Below are 16,769 nucleotides of genomic sequence, written 5' to 3'. Positions count from 1 at the left end.
TCGGCGACGAGCCGCCGGGAGGGACGAGTGAGTGAATGAGCCTCGTTCAGAACTGATCCCAGCAAAAAGACTGACTGCACCCCCGCCGAGGGATTACACTGAGGAGAACATTAGTGGCACATTCTTAAGAGGATTGCACACGTAGACGAGCGACACCAGCCGCCAGTGTCGCTCGAGCACATGCACAATCGCGGGGGGGACGGCCGGCGAACCAACGCCCTCCCTCGAAAAGAGAGAGAGAGAATCAAAAACAATCCGCCGTCAATTCCTGCCCTTTTTTTTTTCTTTTTTTCTTTTCTCCCCACCCATGTTTCCATCCCTCCATGCCCCCATCCCTCCTACCCACCTCCTCCCCCTACAGAAGCCCTGGAGGACCCGGCCAGCACCGGCGTGGTGGCGGGTGCCGTCATTGGCTCCCTCCTGGCGCTGCTCTTGGTGGCGGCGCTCGTCGGCGTCCTCCTGAGCCGAAGCCGCCGCCAGCAGAGGCGCGGCTACCCTGGCGGCGGGGACTCGGTGGCTGCGGGCAGCGGCGGCGGCGGCAACGGCGGCGGAGAATATGGCAACAAGGCGCGGCTGCTCTTTAGCGGCAACAGCGGCGGCGGCAAGAACGGAACGGGCGCCAACAACAACGGCCCCGTCTACACGTACAGGGAGGGCTGCGACGCCACGGGCACACTGACGGAGAAGGCCAACGACTACCACCATCACCCCCACCACCCTCACCCCCTCCACCTACACTCCTCCGCCCACGACATCCTGCTGAGCGGCGACCTGGACGAAGCCGAGCGGCGGAAGTTCGACCTGGACGGGAGCCTGGAGGAGGAGGAGGAGGACGGGGAGGCGGAGGGGGAGGAGCTGGAGGCGGGGGAGGAGGGGCGGTACGAGCGGTTCGGGGGCGGGGCGGGCGTCGGCGGCATCGGCGTCAGCGGCATCGGCGTCGGCGGTGGCGTCCTGCTGGCCCCGGCCTATCACGTGCGCGGGGGCGGGGCCGGCGACGGGCAGATGGACTCGTACCTGGACGACGACATGGAGTCCCAGAAAGACGGCTCGGTCATCTCGCGGACTGCCATCTACGTGTGAGCGGGGGGAGGGAAGAGGGGAAGAGAGTGTGGTGCTGTGTTGGAGGAAGGGGCGGGGCTTAGACCGAGCCCCGCCCTGATCAACCGACCGGCTCAGATCGACATCGCTCGCATCAGCTAAACCAACCTGCCCGCTCAACGTCCAGCCATTGGAGGAGGAGGAGGAGGAGCCGCGGGAGCCCCCGCCCCACCCCACCCCGCCCCCCTCGCCGACCACCCCCCGCCCCCCGCTTGTAATCAATTGTAAAGGTTTTTTTTTTTTTTTTACAAACATATATATATGAATAGAATAGTGACGTGAGAGATGAGGAGGTGGCGATGCTTCGTGGTGGCACCGTGGCTCAATATGTGACTGTGTTTGACTTGATGGCGCGGGGCGGGGGAGGAGCGGGGCGGGGGTCCTCGTTATGTGTCCGGCCCCCCCAAAAAATATATAACGAAAATATTTATGAAAATTCCGGGGAAAAAAAGCAAAGAAAAACCACCGTCAGGCGGGACTGCGACTCCGCTTCTCGCCGTCTCCTTGTTTCTTCAGCTTTTCGCCAAGTGTGTGATCGTGTCGAGTGGTTCGTACTTTATATACCGTCGTCGGAAAATTGGATTTTTATTTTTTTTTTCGACGGCTTGTTCTGATACCCAAACTATTCGTGCATTGCCTTCCTGTCTTCAGCAAAACACTTACCGCGCTGAGCTCGCCAAAGTACCCCGAGCAGGGTCTCCTGTGGGTGGCGCCGCTGAGCTGCTTCTGACATACCTGGAACTGTTTTTCAGCCTTTTTCAGCTTGGGAACTAAAAAAAAAAAAAACGCCAAGGGCAACAACAACAGAGAAACACTCGACATTCGGAGTTTTTTGCTCATCCCAGAGACAACTTTTCTTCTTCTTCTCCTTCTTCTTCTTCTTCTTCTTCTTCTTCTTCTTCTTCTTCTTCTTTGCAGCAGGACGGCTTCCCACTCGGCTTCCCTAATGGCTCTTTGCCAAAGTCGGGGGGGCCACTCGAGCGAGCAACATAAACAGACTTAACAGTGTGTGCTAATGTGTGGCTGGCTGTGGTGTTAATGATGTGCCGCATCTATATATCGGGCGTCGTCGTCGTCGCACTGTACGCGCAGTTGTCGTTCTCGTCCTTTGCCGTTTCTCGATGTCGTTACTGTTTGCCGTCGTCGCTGTTGTGTAATGGTGTTGATCTCGCCGCGTGCGCGCCCCCCCCAAAAAAATAAAAAAAATTACAGACACACCGGGGGTTGCGGGGGTTTCGCACGGTACCACATTGGGTCGGTAACGACTCTTTTAATGGGGGAAAATAAATAAATAAAGGAAAAGAACGAGAAGACGTGCATTTCTTCATTCGCAGCTTTATTGCCCCGCCCTCCATTTCCTCCCTCCACTTTCTGGCCACCTCCTGTTATTCTTTTCCTCCTTCCCTCGGCCCAACTTTCATGCCTCCCTCCCCGACACTTTGTCCTGCAGATATTTCATCTGCCTCCGATTCCGCCGCCGTCTTTATTTACATAATGGGCAGCTTAGTGGTGTGCGAGGCAGGAAGGGGATAACTCGTATTTGTGTTTCTATCTGGGTCGCGTTCGACGAGGCAAAATATTCCCCGGCTTTGTCGGAGGCTGTTGTATTTCATGTATTCATTTTTTTTTTTCCCCGTGTCCCGCGGAAAAATGTCCTCGGGCTATGTACCGGATTACGGCGTGTTCTGTGTTCTGATTGGGCAGGACGACACGGTCTAAGACACATTTGAAAAGAGGATGGAGGAGCTGGATATATTAAATCTCAAACTCTGGAACCTTTGTTTCCTGTCAGCTGCAAACCCAATTTTTTTTTTTTTTTTGCTTTGCTTTGTTTTTTTTTTGTTTATTATTCTCGGCAGTAAGCAGCGCATTTGCAAACAAAGTGGATAATTTGTCTTTCGTGATTTAAATGAAGGAGCAAAGCCTCAGTAGATTGTTTTTTTTTTTATTATTTTCAAATATGGATCATTTGTTTTGTTTTACGGAATTCAAAGGGTCGAATACGTATCGCAGATATGTGTTTAGCATTCACACGGTGCAGTATTATGTTCATGATGCACATTTTGCCTTATTAAGGAGCTGTTTTGTACGCTCATCATCACTCTGAACACACAATCCTTTCAATCCTTCAAATTAGCGGCTGAATGACATTGCTCTTATTTGTCTTGTTGCTGCACAGATCTCGGATCTGAAAGGGAATCAGTGAGACAAGAAAGGTTGAGGCATTTCTCTTGACATTGATCTCTTCCCCATGAGTCTGCTGTTTTTAATTTTTTTTAAATCACTCATGGTTGAAACAACGAAGGATTAAAGTGCTTATCAGAAAGATGTGTATTTTTTATTTTTTATCTTAATAGCATTTCAAGCATATCTTGGATCTCAGCATGAACTCATCCTGGTATTTAACAGCGTCTTGATTTCAAAATCTTCACAAACCTCAGACGCCGTTTTTTAAGGACGTTGGTCTCGGCTCCGCCTCCCTCTGAGAGCAGAGCCATCACCGTTGATTGTAGTCAAAGGTCACGCTCAGTGCAATTTGCTTCCCTGTAAATGACACCGAACAGGACTGCTTCATAACATCTCACCATGTGCTACGGACAGGTTGACAACTGTTGTCACGACAAGGCGGCCGCACTGTAACCTCTGTCGCCATGTGGCTGTCACACAGTGCTGTTTTTTTTTTTTTTATCAAGTGACATGAATAAAGATGGACGACAGGTCTCTGCTCCCTTCCAGTGGGGAGAAACATAAAACAATGTCAAAGCATTCAAAATCGAAGCACTGCCGTCTTGAGCGGGTGATTTTTGGCATTTAGCATTAAAACCGTTGGTCAGCTCCTTGCTGACTCATTTCTGATATTATCATGTGACTGATTAAAGCCACACTAATCGGAAAAGGTGGCACAGGAACCAAAATGTGCAAAGAAATGACGGCCACCAGAGGCTAAATGCAATCTCACCATGTTTTGGCTTTTAACATGAGGGCAGATCTCACGTCGTCCACCTTTGTCCAGAGTCAGCTGCAGTCTATTCTGGACTTGAGTACTGAAGTGTGTTTTCTACTCCGCTGGGTGCAGGCAGGCTCCAGGTCAACTCTGGGAAATGCATGTTTGTTTTCAATAAGATGTGGTGCAGTACATCTGTTCATCACTGCCCCAAAAGTGCCACTTGTAGTTTTTCCCTCCTCATCACATTCAGTCAAAGGTCTGCTGAGTGATGAGGACTGAATTTCCACCAATGAAAGCCCATTGTGTCCAAAAGACTCCAACATAACAAAACGAGACAAAAAACAGGACATTTCCCCAGACTGCATGAGTGGTGTCATTCAGGGTGGGTGGTTAAACCAGAAAATGTTTTTTTTTTTTTTTTTTTCAGCTAGCTGCTAGCTAGGAGGCCAAAGTGGATATTTTTGCTTTGGACGGCACCACGCAGCATGGAGACGTGTTGATTTTTGTGGGGCTGTTTGCCTCTCTTTTGGTCTGTGTCACAGCGGGCGACATCAGTGTGGGTAGTAATTGAAATTGTGAAACTGTGAAATTTTTGTTTTGTTGGAAACTTCATTTGTTTTTCTCCCTGTGATATTGTATGATATTTTTCAAACACCTCGCCCACTCCCAAAGTGGAAATATTGTTTTATTTTAATCAAGCTGAAGATCAATTATCTTTTTTTCGCCCTTAAAAATAAGAAAACAACCCAAACTTTATCTTGTGAAGACAGTCCCTTTCATCCTCATCGCGGCACATTTACCCCATCTGGCCATTGAATTCCTCAGCACAGGTTTCTTGCAGCACCACACCGCGGAACAGCGGAGTGCGACCACAGATTTTTCGTTTAATTAGTCCAAGAGTCTTGTAGCCTGCCTGCACCCTCAGTGAAAAAAAAAAAAACAACAACTCATAATCAGTCATAACTTTTGTTCTTGCACAACTCATTTTCAATAAAAAGAAAAAGGCTGAAATAATGCTCTGTGGAAAAACTGGTAGTTAATTAAGCCAAGCTGTGTTGTCGGTCTATAAATACCCGACTTTTTCTCTCCTCAGCAGATTTCATAGTGCCGCGCCGTGCACAGCACCTGCTCTGGGGTGTTTAGCTTCGTCGACACATTCAAGTCCTTCCAACAAAGCAAAGATTTATCACAGCAACCTCACCGAAGTACTTGATCGCACGAGGCTGCCGAGCCCATACGTTTTGCCCTACTTAGACTCAGTGACCTGTATAATGTTCTCTTCATCACTTGCCTTCTTCGTCTTTTTTTTGGTTTTGTTTTTTAGAAAACTTAGTGGATTTTGCTCATACCATCCTTGCTGGCTTGAAATAAAAGTGTACTACAATGTTATGAGTGGAAAATGATGAGTGGTCATTACGACACATACGGCAGCAAATGTGTTAATGTTGTGTGAACGAGCTGGACCTGCTATCGCTCCATTGGTAGTTGTGCCCTAGATAGTTGTGTCCTGAGAAACACAACATGGTCATAACAAGTTCTGGTGACAGAAGGCGGCTCTCCAGATTGAGGGTTCTACCCAGCATCATTTTAGCCACAGCTATCAGTCATTTGGAGATCGTTTCATGCTTTTTGTGTGTGTTTTCCAAGTTGCAAGTTTCCAATGGGCGGAAGGAAGTAGAGATTCATATTCAGGTGGGTTCCGTTCGGGAAGCGTACTTCCTTGTTTGGGGAACCTAGTCTTGGACACAGTTCAGGCCTAAACACACATTATCCATCCAAACAAGCAGGGATGCTGGCTGAGACCACTCTTTGAAGCAGACTTGGAACATTTGTGTTCACACACAGCAAATGAACTGGACTTGGCAGACGAGTGTCCCAAAGTTGGTCCTTGGTCCTCTGGGCCCATGTATGGAAATATCTTTATTTAATTGCAGATTTGAATGCAAGCTGGTTCACTTTCTTCAGGGCCGTATTTTTCTCGCAGGTCAATGTCAAGAAACAGTGAAGCAAACCTCCAATGTCTAGCAAGTTGTAGCAAAGTGATGAAGGGATTGGTAGCACTTTTGCTGACAACCCACCCAGTTCCTCTTGCTCATAACGACACTCGAGATTTTTCTTTCTGTTACTTATTTTAATGAAGGTCAATGTCAGAGTTCCTCAAACAATGCCAAGGATTACAGGAGTACAGGGCCAAAGCAGAAGTTTACCATCTCTTCAAGTGCCGCCCCCTGTTTGGATTTTCTTTATTTTTCTAGTCGGCCAACTTGCTCGCCACTTACCTAAGCTGGCAGGAAGATTCTGAAAGGTTACGAGGAACGCAACCTTGAAACAAATCCGCCTGGCTAATTCAAACGCCGCTTTGACGTATTTATTTATCTTCGACGGGAAGGCGAAGATTTAATCGACGGGATGTTCTTGATTCGCCCTTCTCGCAGCACGGGGAGGCGCGCCCTCCCATCTGTCGGCTGAAAAATGGTACCAGGCGGGGAAAAAAACAAGATTCCCTCTGTGATCTTTTGCCCGGCCTCGTGTGGTATGTCCTCAGAGGAGCGGGAAGGCTTCCCAGTCCCGAACCAACCTCGCTGTAAAAGTCTCCCGTCCTTGCAGCTGGCACCGTGGTGCTCATGCTAAACAGGGGGGGGACACTGTAACAGGTCACTTGGCTCTGTTGGAGGGAACAGGAGTGGAAACGGGAGAGAGAGAGGGAGAGAGGGCAGATGGAGCGTGGAAGTGCGAAGCTCCGCCTGGGGAATACCAAATAGGCGGGGAGAGACCACGTAGGCTTTCACTACCCAGATCAGAGGCACGTGAGAGTTTTAAAAAGAAGAGGGGCACAACTGAAAGCATCACTCCAACCCCTACTGAGAGGATGAGAAGACCACGCCAGGTTTTTTTGTTGTTTGTTTCTCCACCCCTTCCAAACCATCTGAGGGCGGGAAACGTTTGAAGCGCCCTCATCTATTCGCCCCTCGATTCGCTGCTCGATTTTGTAGCTCGCGTTGCCCAAATTTGTTGGCCAGCCGCCTAATCGACGACAGAGAGAAGTGTGAGATTGGCAATGCAGGATTTGCAGCTGCCGGCAGCGAAGGCTCGAGGTTGGGGAAGAGACCCCCAGGGGGAAGACTTTTTCTTTTTCTTTTTTCTTCTTTTTTTTTTGAGTGCTGTAGCGCCCCTGATGCTTTGCGAGCTGCATCGCGCAATGACAAGTGACAGTCCTCTTCAACCGGACCAATTAGTGAGAAGAAACGGCTGTCCTGTTTAGCTTTCCTCGGCGCCGACAGATCTTTTTAATTGTAAGGAAATGTTCAGCAGCACTCCAGGGACCCTCAGCCCACCCCAGCCTACCCAACACAGGAGGGGAATCGCATATATCCTCCTTTTTTCACCCCCTCCACCACATTTCTTCTGCGTTCTCTCTTCGGCTTTCGCGGCCGGTGCAAGACGTTCTCGCCATGTTTAATTCAGCAGAAGGCATGAAAGTGTTCCGCATTATCTCCCTTCTCTGCTACAAAGGAGAAGGAAGACGAAGAGATAGAAGGAGCGGTAGATAGAAGCGGAGTGAGAAGAGAGGAGGAGGAGAGTGAAGAAGAAGAAGAAGAAGAAGAAGAAGAAGAAGAAGCCTGTTAGTTATTGAGCTTGGCTTTTGTTGTTAATCCAGTTAAAGCCGAGCCCCCACCAGCCCAGCTGAGGCTCCAGATGTTGGTGAAGGTTTTTTTTTTTTTTTCTTCTCTTCCTCTTCTTCCTCTCTCTCTCGTCCTCGCGCTGGTGAGGAGACGTGTCATTGTGCCCTGTAACCAATTTGCTTAATGCAGGGCTGTCCTGCTTTCCCGCTCCTCACTGCGCTGCTCCCGCTGTCTCCTGTGCTATACTTAGCCATTCAATTTTGCTTTGCGCCACTGCGGGATGTTTCAGATTTTTGAGGACGTACGTATTTAAATCGGTGTAACAGTCACAAAATGTGCAGGTTTAGAATGAAGCCAAATTTGAAGATACAGTTGGATTGCATGCATTTTTTTTTAATGTCACATGGATTCAAAGAATTAAAAGTAGAGACTTTTAACTGTCCAAGATGGCTGATTCACTATATCCATGTATCAAATACAAGCCAAACTCAAACTTGGGATTTTTCTCACTTGATTTCTTTTTTCCTCAACTAGATTTGAGCTACCAAATGCCCTGGATGATTAGCTGGTTACAGTTATTATAATCCATGTAAAGTCTTGGTCTTGTTTGAGCAGCAAGCACTGGGGCTGGGCCACCCCTCGCGATTCCAGACCGCCTCTTGGTCAGTGCCAAATGAGGCTTCCGAAGATTCTTATTGGTTCTTGCAAAACAAGGCTTTCATATGGACGAGTGTTAAACTCAGCCCCAAATAAGTCTGATCAAGCAGTTCATATGTCAGGACGCTGCATTTCACACGGCTGCATTTCACATACCCATCCAATATAGCTGAAAAGAAAGCATGGATACCCCATGCATTTCTGATATGTTGCTTTAAGGACCACTCTCTCTCTCTCTCTCTCTCTCTCTCTCCCCCTCTCACAGTCACCCACAGCCCACGTGCTCCCTGCTGTATGCGCGGTCAAGTTGTCTGTGTTTTTGTCTGGTGCACTGGTTTTGAGGCACATAGAAAATAAATATATTTTTTCCGCAAAGAACTGGAATTTCAGCAATTTACCTGCTTTGCGAGGTCATCGTGACTGTGTATGAACATAAAAACAATCACCTCCTGCCTCCGTCCCCTCGATTATCTGTCGTGCGTTGCTTCAATAAAGCCACAAAGGAGTGAAATGTATTGTGGTCAGAGGAGACTTTATTTCAGTGCCAGCGTTTTCTCCGCCTGCTTTCGTGTCGAGAAACCTTGGTTGTTGTCGCTCTTTAAAAAAAAAAAAAAGAATAAGATTATTTCCCTGTCCTTGTCTCAACCTTCCCCTGCTTCCAGTGCCTCTGTTTGCTTGGCTCGAGTGGTGCTCGGCGGCTTAGCTTCTCCTCGGGACAGAGTCCTCTTCTCTTCAGTCCCTTCAAATTCAAAAAGGACCATTACTTACTCCCACAGTATTCCTGTAATGAACTGGATGTAAAGGGCCCTTCACTTCTCTCTGTGTTTTGCTGTGTGCAGGAAGAGGGGAATTCAGAGAGAAGGGCCCAAGATAACCCCAAGTCGCTGACATGATTGAGAATAAATGTGGCATTGTTTCAGCTGATGGAGCCACCGGACCTCGGCTTTGATGGTGTCCTTGACACCCGTGTTTAGACAAAGACTTCTGTCTTGGTTCTGGGTTCATTTCTGAATGGAAGCCATTTACAGTAATCGTTTCTCTCTTTGGTGGGAGACAATCAGGCTTTCATTTCACGCCGCCTCCACGACCCCGGACTCTATTTCTGTCTGAATCAAATGTCTCTCTGATGTTTTGCCTTCTGCAGAAAACATGTTGTCAGGGATTAGCCAAAAGAGATATTTGTATTTTGGTTTACTTTTTTTTTTTTTTTTTTAACTGCCTTGAACTTTGTGGGTGTGTCTTTGACTTTCAAGTGGCTCTTGGACTCTACAAGTCGCTGCTCTGAAAGGAGACACACGATAAATCACTAACTCTTGGTATGTGAAGTGATCAAACCAAACCCGCAGCAGGAGCAGAAGTTAAAATGGTTTATTTCGCTTTGTAGCCAAATTGTTGAGCTGGCGTTTTCGCTTTCATTTTTTTAAATTCTTTTGAAAAAAGAAAATGTGTATCTTTTATATCGGAACAAGTCGAATATTTGATAACCGAATCCTATTTCAAACCATAGTAGCTCTCAGTTTCGGCGGGAACTGTCACTCCTGGTTGGATGCAGTGAAACCTAAACAACCCAGTTTCTTGTTAAGCACAGATTATTTTAGATTCATTTATCTGACACAGAGTTTTGCTGTGTTCGGGCTTTAGAAGAAGGTGTTCAACCATGTCACTCAGCTACCCATGCGTTCCCCAGTCTGAAGTCAACTGCTCCTCATCACTAATTCACTGGTACCGACTGGGGTTAATGAGTGTCGAACTGCCGCTGAATCATTAATGAAGAAGACTCACTCACTCGCCGACTTCAGACGTTAGGGACATCCTCAGTTGTTGCGGCGGATTCGTTCTCACTCATTAACATGAAGCACGGAATTATTCAAATTCGAGATGTCGAGCGATAATTTAGCAATAATCTGCCGAGCAAGCTCGGCAATCAAAAATGGGATCATGAATAAACGGCAAATAATTATTTGTTTGGTAGACATTTAGAAAAAATATTTGCACAGTGATGCATGTAGTGAGATCGCTTTGAGTGCATGGATGGATGGATGGATGATATAAACAAGTGGATAGATGTTATCCATCTGTATAAATGGTCCATATCCCTCTATATCTGGAAACCCATTTTTTCGTCCCATCGTAGAGGTTAGATTGCTAGATTGCTAGAGTGATGGTGGTAGTGATGGTACTGATGGTGACAGTCAGATGAATATTGTCGATGAATAAACTGCTGATGGAGATTTTGAAGGCCTTTGCAAGGATTTGATTTGACCCGATTTAAAATAAGAATAATGGGAACATGTGTCTGTTTCAGGAATTCTGTGGTCCATCGAGCTTGGGCTAAGAATTATAGTTGCGAATAAATGTAATCATAAAATACAAATAACAGTAAATAATGCATACCAGCTGTAACTTCTGATGCACATTTGCCTGTTTCAAGGTTGGATTAAACCGTGTTCTGCAGTATTTGTTTACACGGCTGCATCGCAGGATATCACACACACACACACACACACACACAAGCGCAGGAGATTCTTGCGATGCCTAATGAGTCGAAATCAGACTTTAAAATGAAGGGGCTGCCAAGTGTCAGACGGTGCACTTGTTTATTAAACAGCATCTCCTTACTACAGCTGTAAACGTGCGCCGTGAGCCCATTTTGCTTTTGAAACAAGTTAAAAAAAAAAAAAAAAAAAAACACATTTCACGTGGGGAAAGTGTTCAGGTTATGTTTTTTTTTTTCATCCAACGCAAAAAAAAGAAACTTTCTCGTGGGTCCAGATTGCTCAGGGAGGGGCGGGAGGAGTACAGAGGATTCTTTATAGATTAGAATTCCCACCCCCCACCCCCACCTCGCTCTGTCTGTCTTATCCAGTCAGATATCAGCCTTTTGTCACTGAAGACGAGATTACAGCACGGAGGGGGAAAAAAATGCCACTCTGGGTTTTTTTTTTTTTTTTTTTTTTTCTCGTATTTGTTGTTGCTGAAAGTGCAAAGCCGTGTCGTTGTTGGACAGTGGCCCAGCTTCCGTCTTCCTCCTGCGCCTTCAGAGACCGAAAACAGCGAAGACGACAAGAGAAAAGGCTTCAGCGCGGTCACTTTCTGATCTGTCAACAAATCCGTCCTCCAGCTCCTAATGGACGGGAGAAGGAATTCTTGTGTTTCCTGGAGATCGGGGCCTAAATTAACAGAGGCGTTTGCTGGGCAAATGAAAAAGGATTCCCAGGAAATGTGGGCACTCTGGTTGTGTCCACTGTCTCTCTCTTTCCTTCCACCTCGGGCCTGGTCATCCTGCCCAAGTGCTGCAATTTAGCCTTTCAGAAAGCAGAGTGTCCTGCTGTTTCAGAGAGGAAAGAAAAGCAACAGTGGCGAAATACTGTTTTCATTCAAGCGAGCTCAAGCAAAGTGCCAGAGCGTCTGGCGCGAACCTTTCTGAAACGCTACCAGACACTTATTTCTTTGTTAAAGTAGATAAAAAAAACAAAAAAAAACAACAACAGGGACCTTAATCGGATCCTTTGTGTGGTTGTCAGATTGGGTCTTCGTCTTCCGGCCCTACCTGTCGGCGGTCGGTGTCTTTTGCCTGGAATTCTGTGTGTCATGTGACAGAGGAAGGAAGGAAGCTTCAGGACTCGGCTGCTAAATGATCACTAGCTGCGTTTCCATTAGCCCTAAAATTGTGTAAAACCTGAATATATCACTGTAAACAACTGGTAATGGTGGAAACACCTAACCTTTGAATAACCTGCCAAATATGGCTAAAAGGTTTTTACACTCTCATGAGGAGCTTTTTCAGACGTATTGATATAGAGGTATATCGCAAAAGTGTCATGGAAACACTTTTTTTTCCCCCGCATTTACACGCGAGCGGACGCGACGTACAGGGTCACGTGACCAGTTTACAACGAGTGAAAATGGCGCGTTATGTTTTGACGGAGGAGAAGACGGAATATATTTTTTGTTTTTACAAGTAATCGAAGAGAAAAATACAACCACCATTCTTGACAGCAAACTGACATAAACAAACAAAAGCAAACGTATTTCTCGTAAAATCTCGTCCCGCAAGATTATAGGAGAAATATGGCTTTTGCGCTTCATACCATTCAGTGGAAACACCTGCAAATTGCAATTGTACTTTGTTGAAATTTTCTGAAATATCTTTAATATTGAAAAAAATAAATGTGATAATATAAATGAATAATATCTTATAATACAAATAAAATGAACATTATTTTGTGGAAAACTCTCATGGAAACGCAGCTCCTGTTGTCGTCTGGGGAGAAGTGCGCGTCTTCTTCTCCCTGTGCGAATACCTCAGCGAGTAACACCGCCACCCACTGGACGTGTTTCTAAAGCGTTTGCATCTTTAACACAATCCAGAAACCGTTGTTGTTGTTTTCCTGATACTTTAAGATTAAGCCACAGAAAACGTGTTTATTTTTTCTGAAAGTTTTTTTTTTTTTTTTTCTTTCAGCTAGCTAGCAACAAAAGTTGCTCGTACGCACCGTCGGCAATGTGGCCTTTGGGCCGGTATACATTAAATCTTGCGGAAGTGGGGCGATGACCTGAGCGGCAGCGGGTGGGTTGAGAAGCCGTCGGCTATTTTTTTTTAATCCCAAGCTTATTCAAGTTTATGGATGTACATTTATCATAAAGTGTGAGGAGTTTCAGACTTTGTGGTTACACTTGTGCCTGTTCCTCCCGGCTGCTGCTGACAAATGAGTGTGGGCGTGCGCATCGTCTGTCCGTTTTTGCTGTGTGTGTGTGTGTGTGTGTGTGTGTGTGGCCACACTATCAGGAACTAAACTTGGCAGCTGAATTAGTTGTGAGTCGTCAATGTGTGTGTGTGCGCGCGCGCAGAAGATGTGTTTTCGCAGTCTCGCGCTTCTTCGGGCGTCGTCAATGAGCTGCAGCAGCAGCGATCATCACCGTCCCACTCTGCACGCACACAGAGACAAACACACGCGCGCACACACACACACACACACACACACACACACACACACACACACACACACACACACATGTGATGTGCCACATGTATCATGCATGAACACATCCAGTGATTTTCCGTGCCGCAAGTCGCAGGACGAGTGAGAACCGGATCGCGACGAGATATTAACGTCACCGCGGGAGACGGATTGACGGCGGCTCACACCCAGGGCAGCCTGGCTCTTATCTGTCAAGCGCCATCATCCAGGAGACGCAGCCGCGGATAAGAATAGAGTTGTTATCTTTTTTAGGTTCTTTTATTTATTTCTTTATGGATTTGACTTGTGTTTGGATGCTTTTCTCTCTGCCTCTGGTCGGGAGAAGGCGTCTTCCTCTAATCCGTCCGTCTCTTAAGCGGTCAGTGAGTCAGTCAGTCCGCGATATTTAAAAAAGGCTCCACGCAGGCCATCGCCATCTCTGCCTGAAGACTTCAGCTTCCGTTTGGCACTGCGTCTCGTGTCAAGTCGGGCTCAGAACTGTTATTTTGGGAAACAAATGCATTTTCATATATATATATACATATATATATATATATGTATATACATGTGTATATATATATATGTATATATATATATATATATATGTATATATATATATATGTATATACATGTGTATATATATATATGTATATGTGTGTGTATATATATATACATATATATATATATATATGTATATGTGTATATATATATGTATATATATATGTGTGTATATATATATATATATATATATATATATATATATATATATATATATATATATATATATACTCTTATTGCTATTCCTGATTGCCTTCTGTTGCACTCTTCGACTCTTACACATTGAGTTGGAGTTGCAACAAAAAGTCATTTCCCCTTGGGGATGAATACAGTCTTCTGATTCTGATCGACAAAATACATTTTTAAAAAAATAGCCGTCAAGATGTCCAATTTTCACAAAGCCTTGCACGGTTCAGCAGACTCTTCCAGTAGATAGTAAATAAATAAATAGAAAATAAATAAATTCATCATGATTTTTAGTGGGCACCGCTGCGAACAACCGGAAATCGCAGCTGTGAGTTGGGAGTCCAGAGAGAAACCGCAGATGGACTTTCATCCCCTGCTGAGCGTTTTGCTTAAAAGTTTTTAACACAGGAGGGCCAAAGTATTTGTGAAGTCTGTGTGTGTGTGTGTGTGTGTGTGTGTGTGTGTGTGTGTGTGTGTGGGTTTGTGTTCTTAATGTCATTGCTTATAGTTTTGCTGGCACATCATCCCTCTTTTTTGTAGGAGCAGTTTGAAAGCACTTTGGTTAAAAGCACCACCAAGAAAAAAAAAAAAACTGCAGCTTTGAGGAAAACAAACCTCTTTATCCCCGCAGAGTCAATATTTATTTTGCGGGAGCAAAGGAAAGAGTTTTTGGAATGGGCAGAAAGTTCATTTCAACCTGGTTTATTGTGCGGCCTCAATAAGCCGAGATTAATTCTTGTTACTTCAGAGGGAGGATTTGGAGAATGCGTTTTGTTGCCACTCAGGCAGAATGAGTTCTGCTTGTTTGCGTCTTTGCGGCGGTTGTGTGCGCGAGTGATTCGCCGGCTGCTGTGCTCAATGCCTCAGCACTCCACACTTTTGGTAGTCACTTTTGGAAGTTAAATGAATAGTTCGTACCAAATTTAAATGTCACCCATTTAGTCCTCAGAGTTATGCCGGCAGGGGCGCGGGTGATCTTCTGGAGCTCTGCATGCAATCATCGCTGTTGTTTTGCTCAAATGTTTGTAAACCTTCATGGCTAGGAGCAACGGCTTGAGAATACCTCAAGGTTTGAAGTATTTCTTTGCAGAGTATTTCGACAGTTAAAGTATTTAATCATTTTGGAATGTTCCAATGAAAATAAAAACAGAATATTTCCATAAAGGAATTATTATTGTCCTGTCCAATGTTTCCTAGAGTTTGAGAAACTCAATAAATATCTTGTTAAGTTACATCTAGAGCAGGGTGAAGAAATGGCACTAAATTTGCGATTAATCGCGATTAAAAATTTTAATCGACTGAAAGCCCTAATATATATATATATATATGTATGTATTTATAAGTATATGTATGTATGCTGTATGTGTGTATACATACTGTATGTGTGTATGCAGTATTTGTAGTGATATATGTATATATAGTTATACAGAATGTATATATGTTGGCTTTAATGTTCATAGCTTTCTCTGCACACATTTAAACGTTTCCATTGACAGTATGGGGTCCCTCCATCCTCCGATATAGACGATTGCCGCAAGAGGCCGAGCAGAGGCACTTTCTGGGCACATCCGTCATTCCGTGCTGTGCGTCTGGCGGCAGAGCCAGCTGGAGCCTCTCACAATCGCAGAACCCTCGCCACCTCTCCACCGTCGTCTCTGCCCCGCTGTTCGCCAGGCTGAGGGCGGCGCAGAATGACTTCTTTCTTCCTTTCTTCCTTTCTTTTAATAAAAGAAAGCTTTCAATTAATGGCGCTGGCTCGGTGCTGCGGTTCCACACTCTGCTTTCTCCCCTCCCGGATCTGTCGCCTCGGATTCGCTCCTTCCATTTTCCGCCGCCAGCTGTTTCCGTCTGCGCAGGTCCCTCCTGGATTCCTGCTCAGCTCCGCTCGGAGGGAGACGGGAGGGGACGGGCGGGGGGGGGGACAACAAAGGGAAACAAATGAATAAAGGGGGGAAAAAAAGGAAGATCTACATTAAACATAATTGCTGCCATTTTACATTCCATCAAGTCTGGTGGTTGGCTGAGCCGGAGCGGCTGTCCTACTTTCCCCTGTTCCTTCTTTCTTATTTCCCTGTTCTTCCCTCCCTGCTGTCTGAATCAAGAAGGTAATTAAGATTTGTGTTGTCATTTTTAGAGCTGCATTAGTAAGCGCGTGCTGCGGTCAGTTCAGGATCGGGGAGTAGTTGCAGTTTAAACCTGTGTTTTCGCCTTGGAAGGGGCCTTTCAGCAGCTCTCTGTGCTCGGACCGCGTGAGCCTGCCAGAGGTGGCAAAATATATTCACATTCTGTTCTTAAGAAAATGATACTTGTGTGAAAATAAAATGATCTGGCAAAAGCACTGTGGTTCAACAAGTACAGATTTTGAAATGTGTGCTTCAATAAAAAAGTAAAATTTGTGATTATTTAAAAAAATTAAATCAAATTAAAGAAACTGTGGCAGAATAGTCTGGACTGAACAGACCAGAGGCCTTGCATGAGCATCTGTTGCATTTTTGTCAGCTTTGCTCCTCTCAATGCTATAGTTTATTTTATTTTTTTTCAGGTGCGGCACTGCCAAACTGTAATCAGTGATAGTTATGACCGCTGAGCCGTCATTGGTCATTTCCACCGTGTATAATAATAACCAATGTTATTTTCTACTGTTTTGATTTTTCTCTCGACTCAAAATGCACTGAGCAGTGACCCCAAAGCCGATAAGCCAATAATCTCCCTCTAAAATATGATGTACTTTTTTTGTCT

General features: G+C 45.5%; 1 protein-coding gene across 3 annotated transcripts in view; it reads left to right on the top strand.

Annotated features, from left to right (window-relative positions):
• pvrl2l (PVR cell adhesion molecule related 2 like) overlaps positions 1-16,769 on the top strand; it is a 291,813-nt gene that overhangs the window by 173,883 nt on the left and 101,161 nt on the right. The window contains exon 7 of one of the 3 annotated variants that reach the window (XM_076012055.1): positions 362-1,311. The exons of the other annotated variants lie outside the window; for them this stretch is intronic. Within the exon in view, the coding sequence (XP_075868170.1) occupies positions 362-1,080 (719 nt within the window). The 3' untranslated portion in view covers positions 1,081-1,311. Of the gene's footprint in view, positions 1-361; positions 1,312-16,769 lie in introns of those variants that run through there. 3 annotated transcript variants of the gene reach the window in all.

Source organism: Nelusetta ayraudi, unplaced genomic scaffold, assembly GCF_046127955.1.
Source record: "Nelusetta ayraudi isolate G7.1 ecotype Tasmania unplaced genomic scaffold, CSIRO-AGI_Nayr_v1 ptg000135l, whole genome shotgun sequence".
Taxonomy (NCBI): domain Eukaryota; kingdom Metazoa; phylum Chordata; class Actinopteri; order Tetraodontiformes; family Monacanthidae; genus Nelusetta; species Nelusetta ayraudi.
Note: the sequence above shows the minus strand (reverse complement) of the source record. Positions and strands in the feature narration are given on the sequence as shown.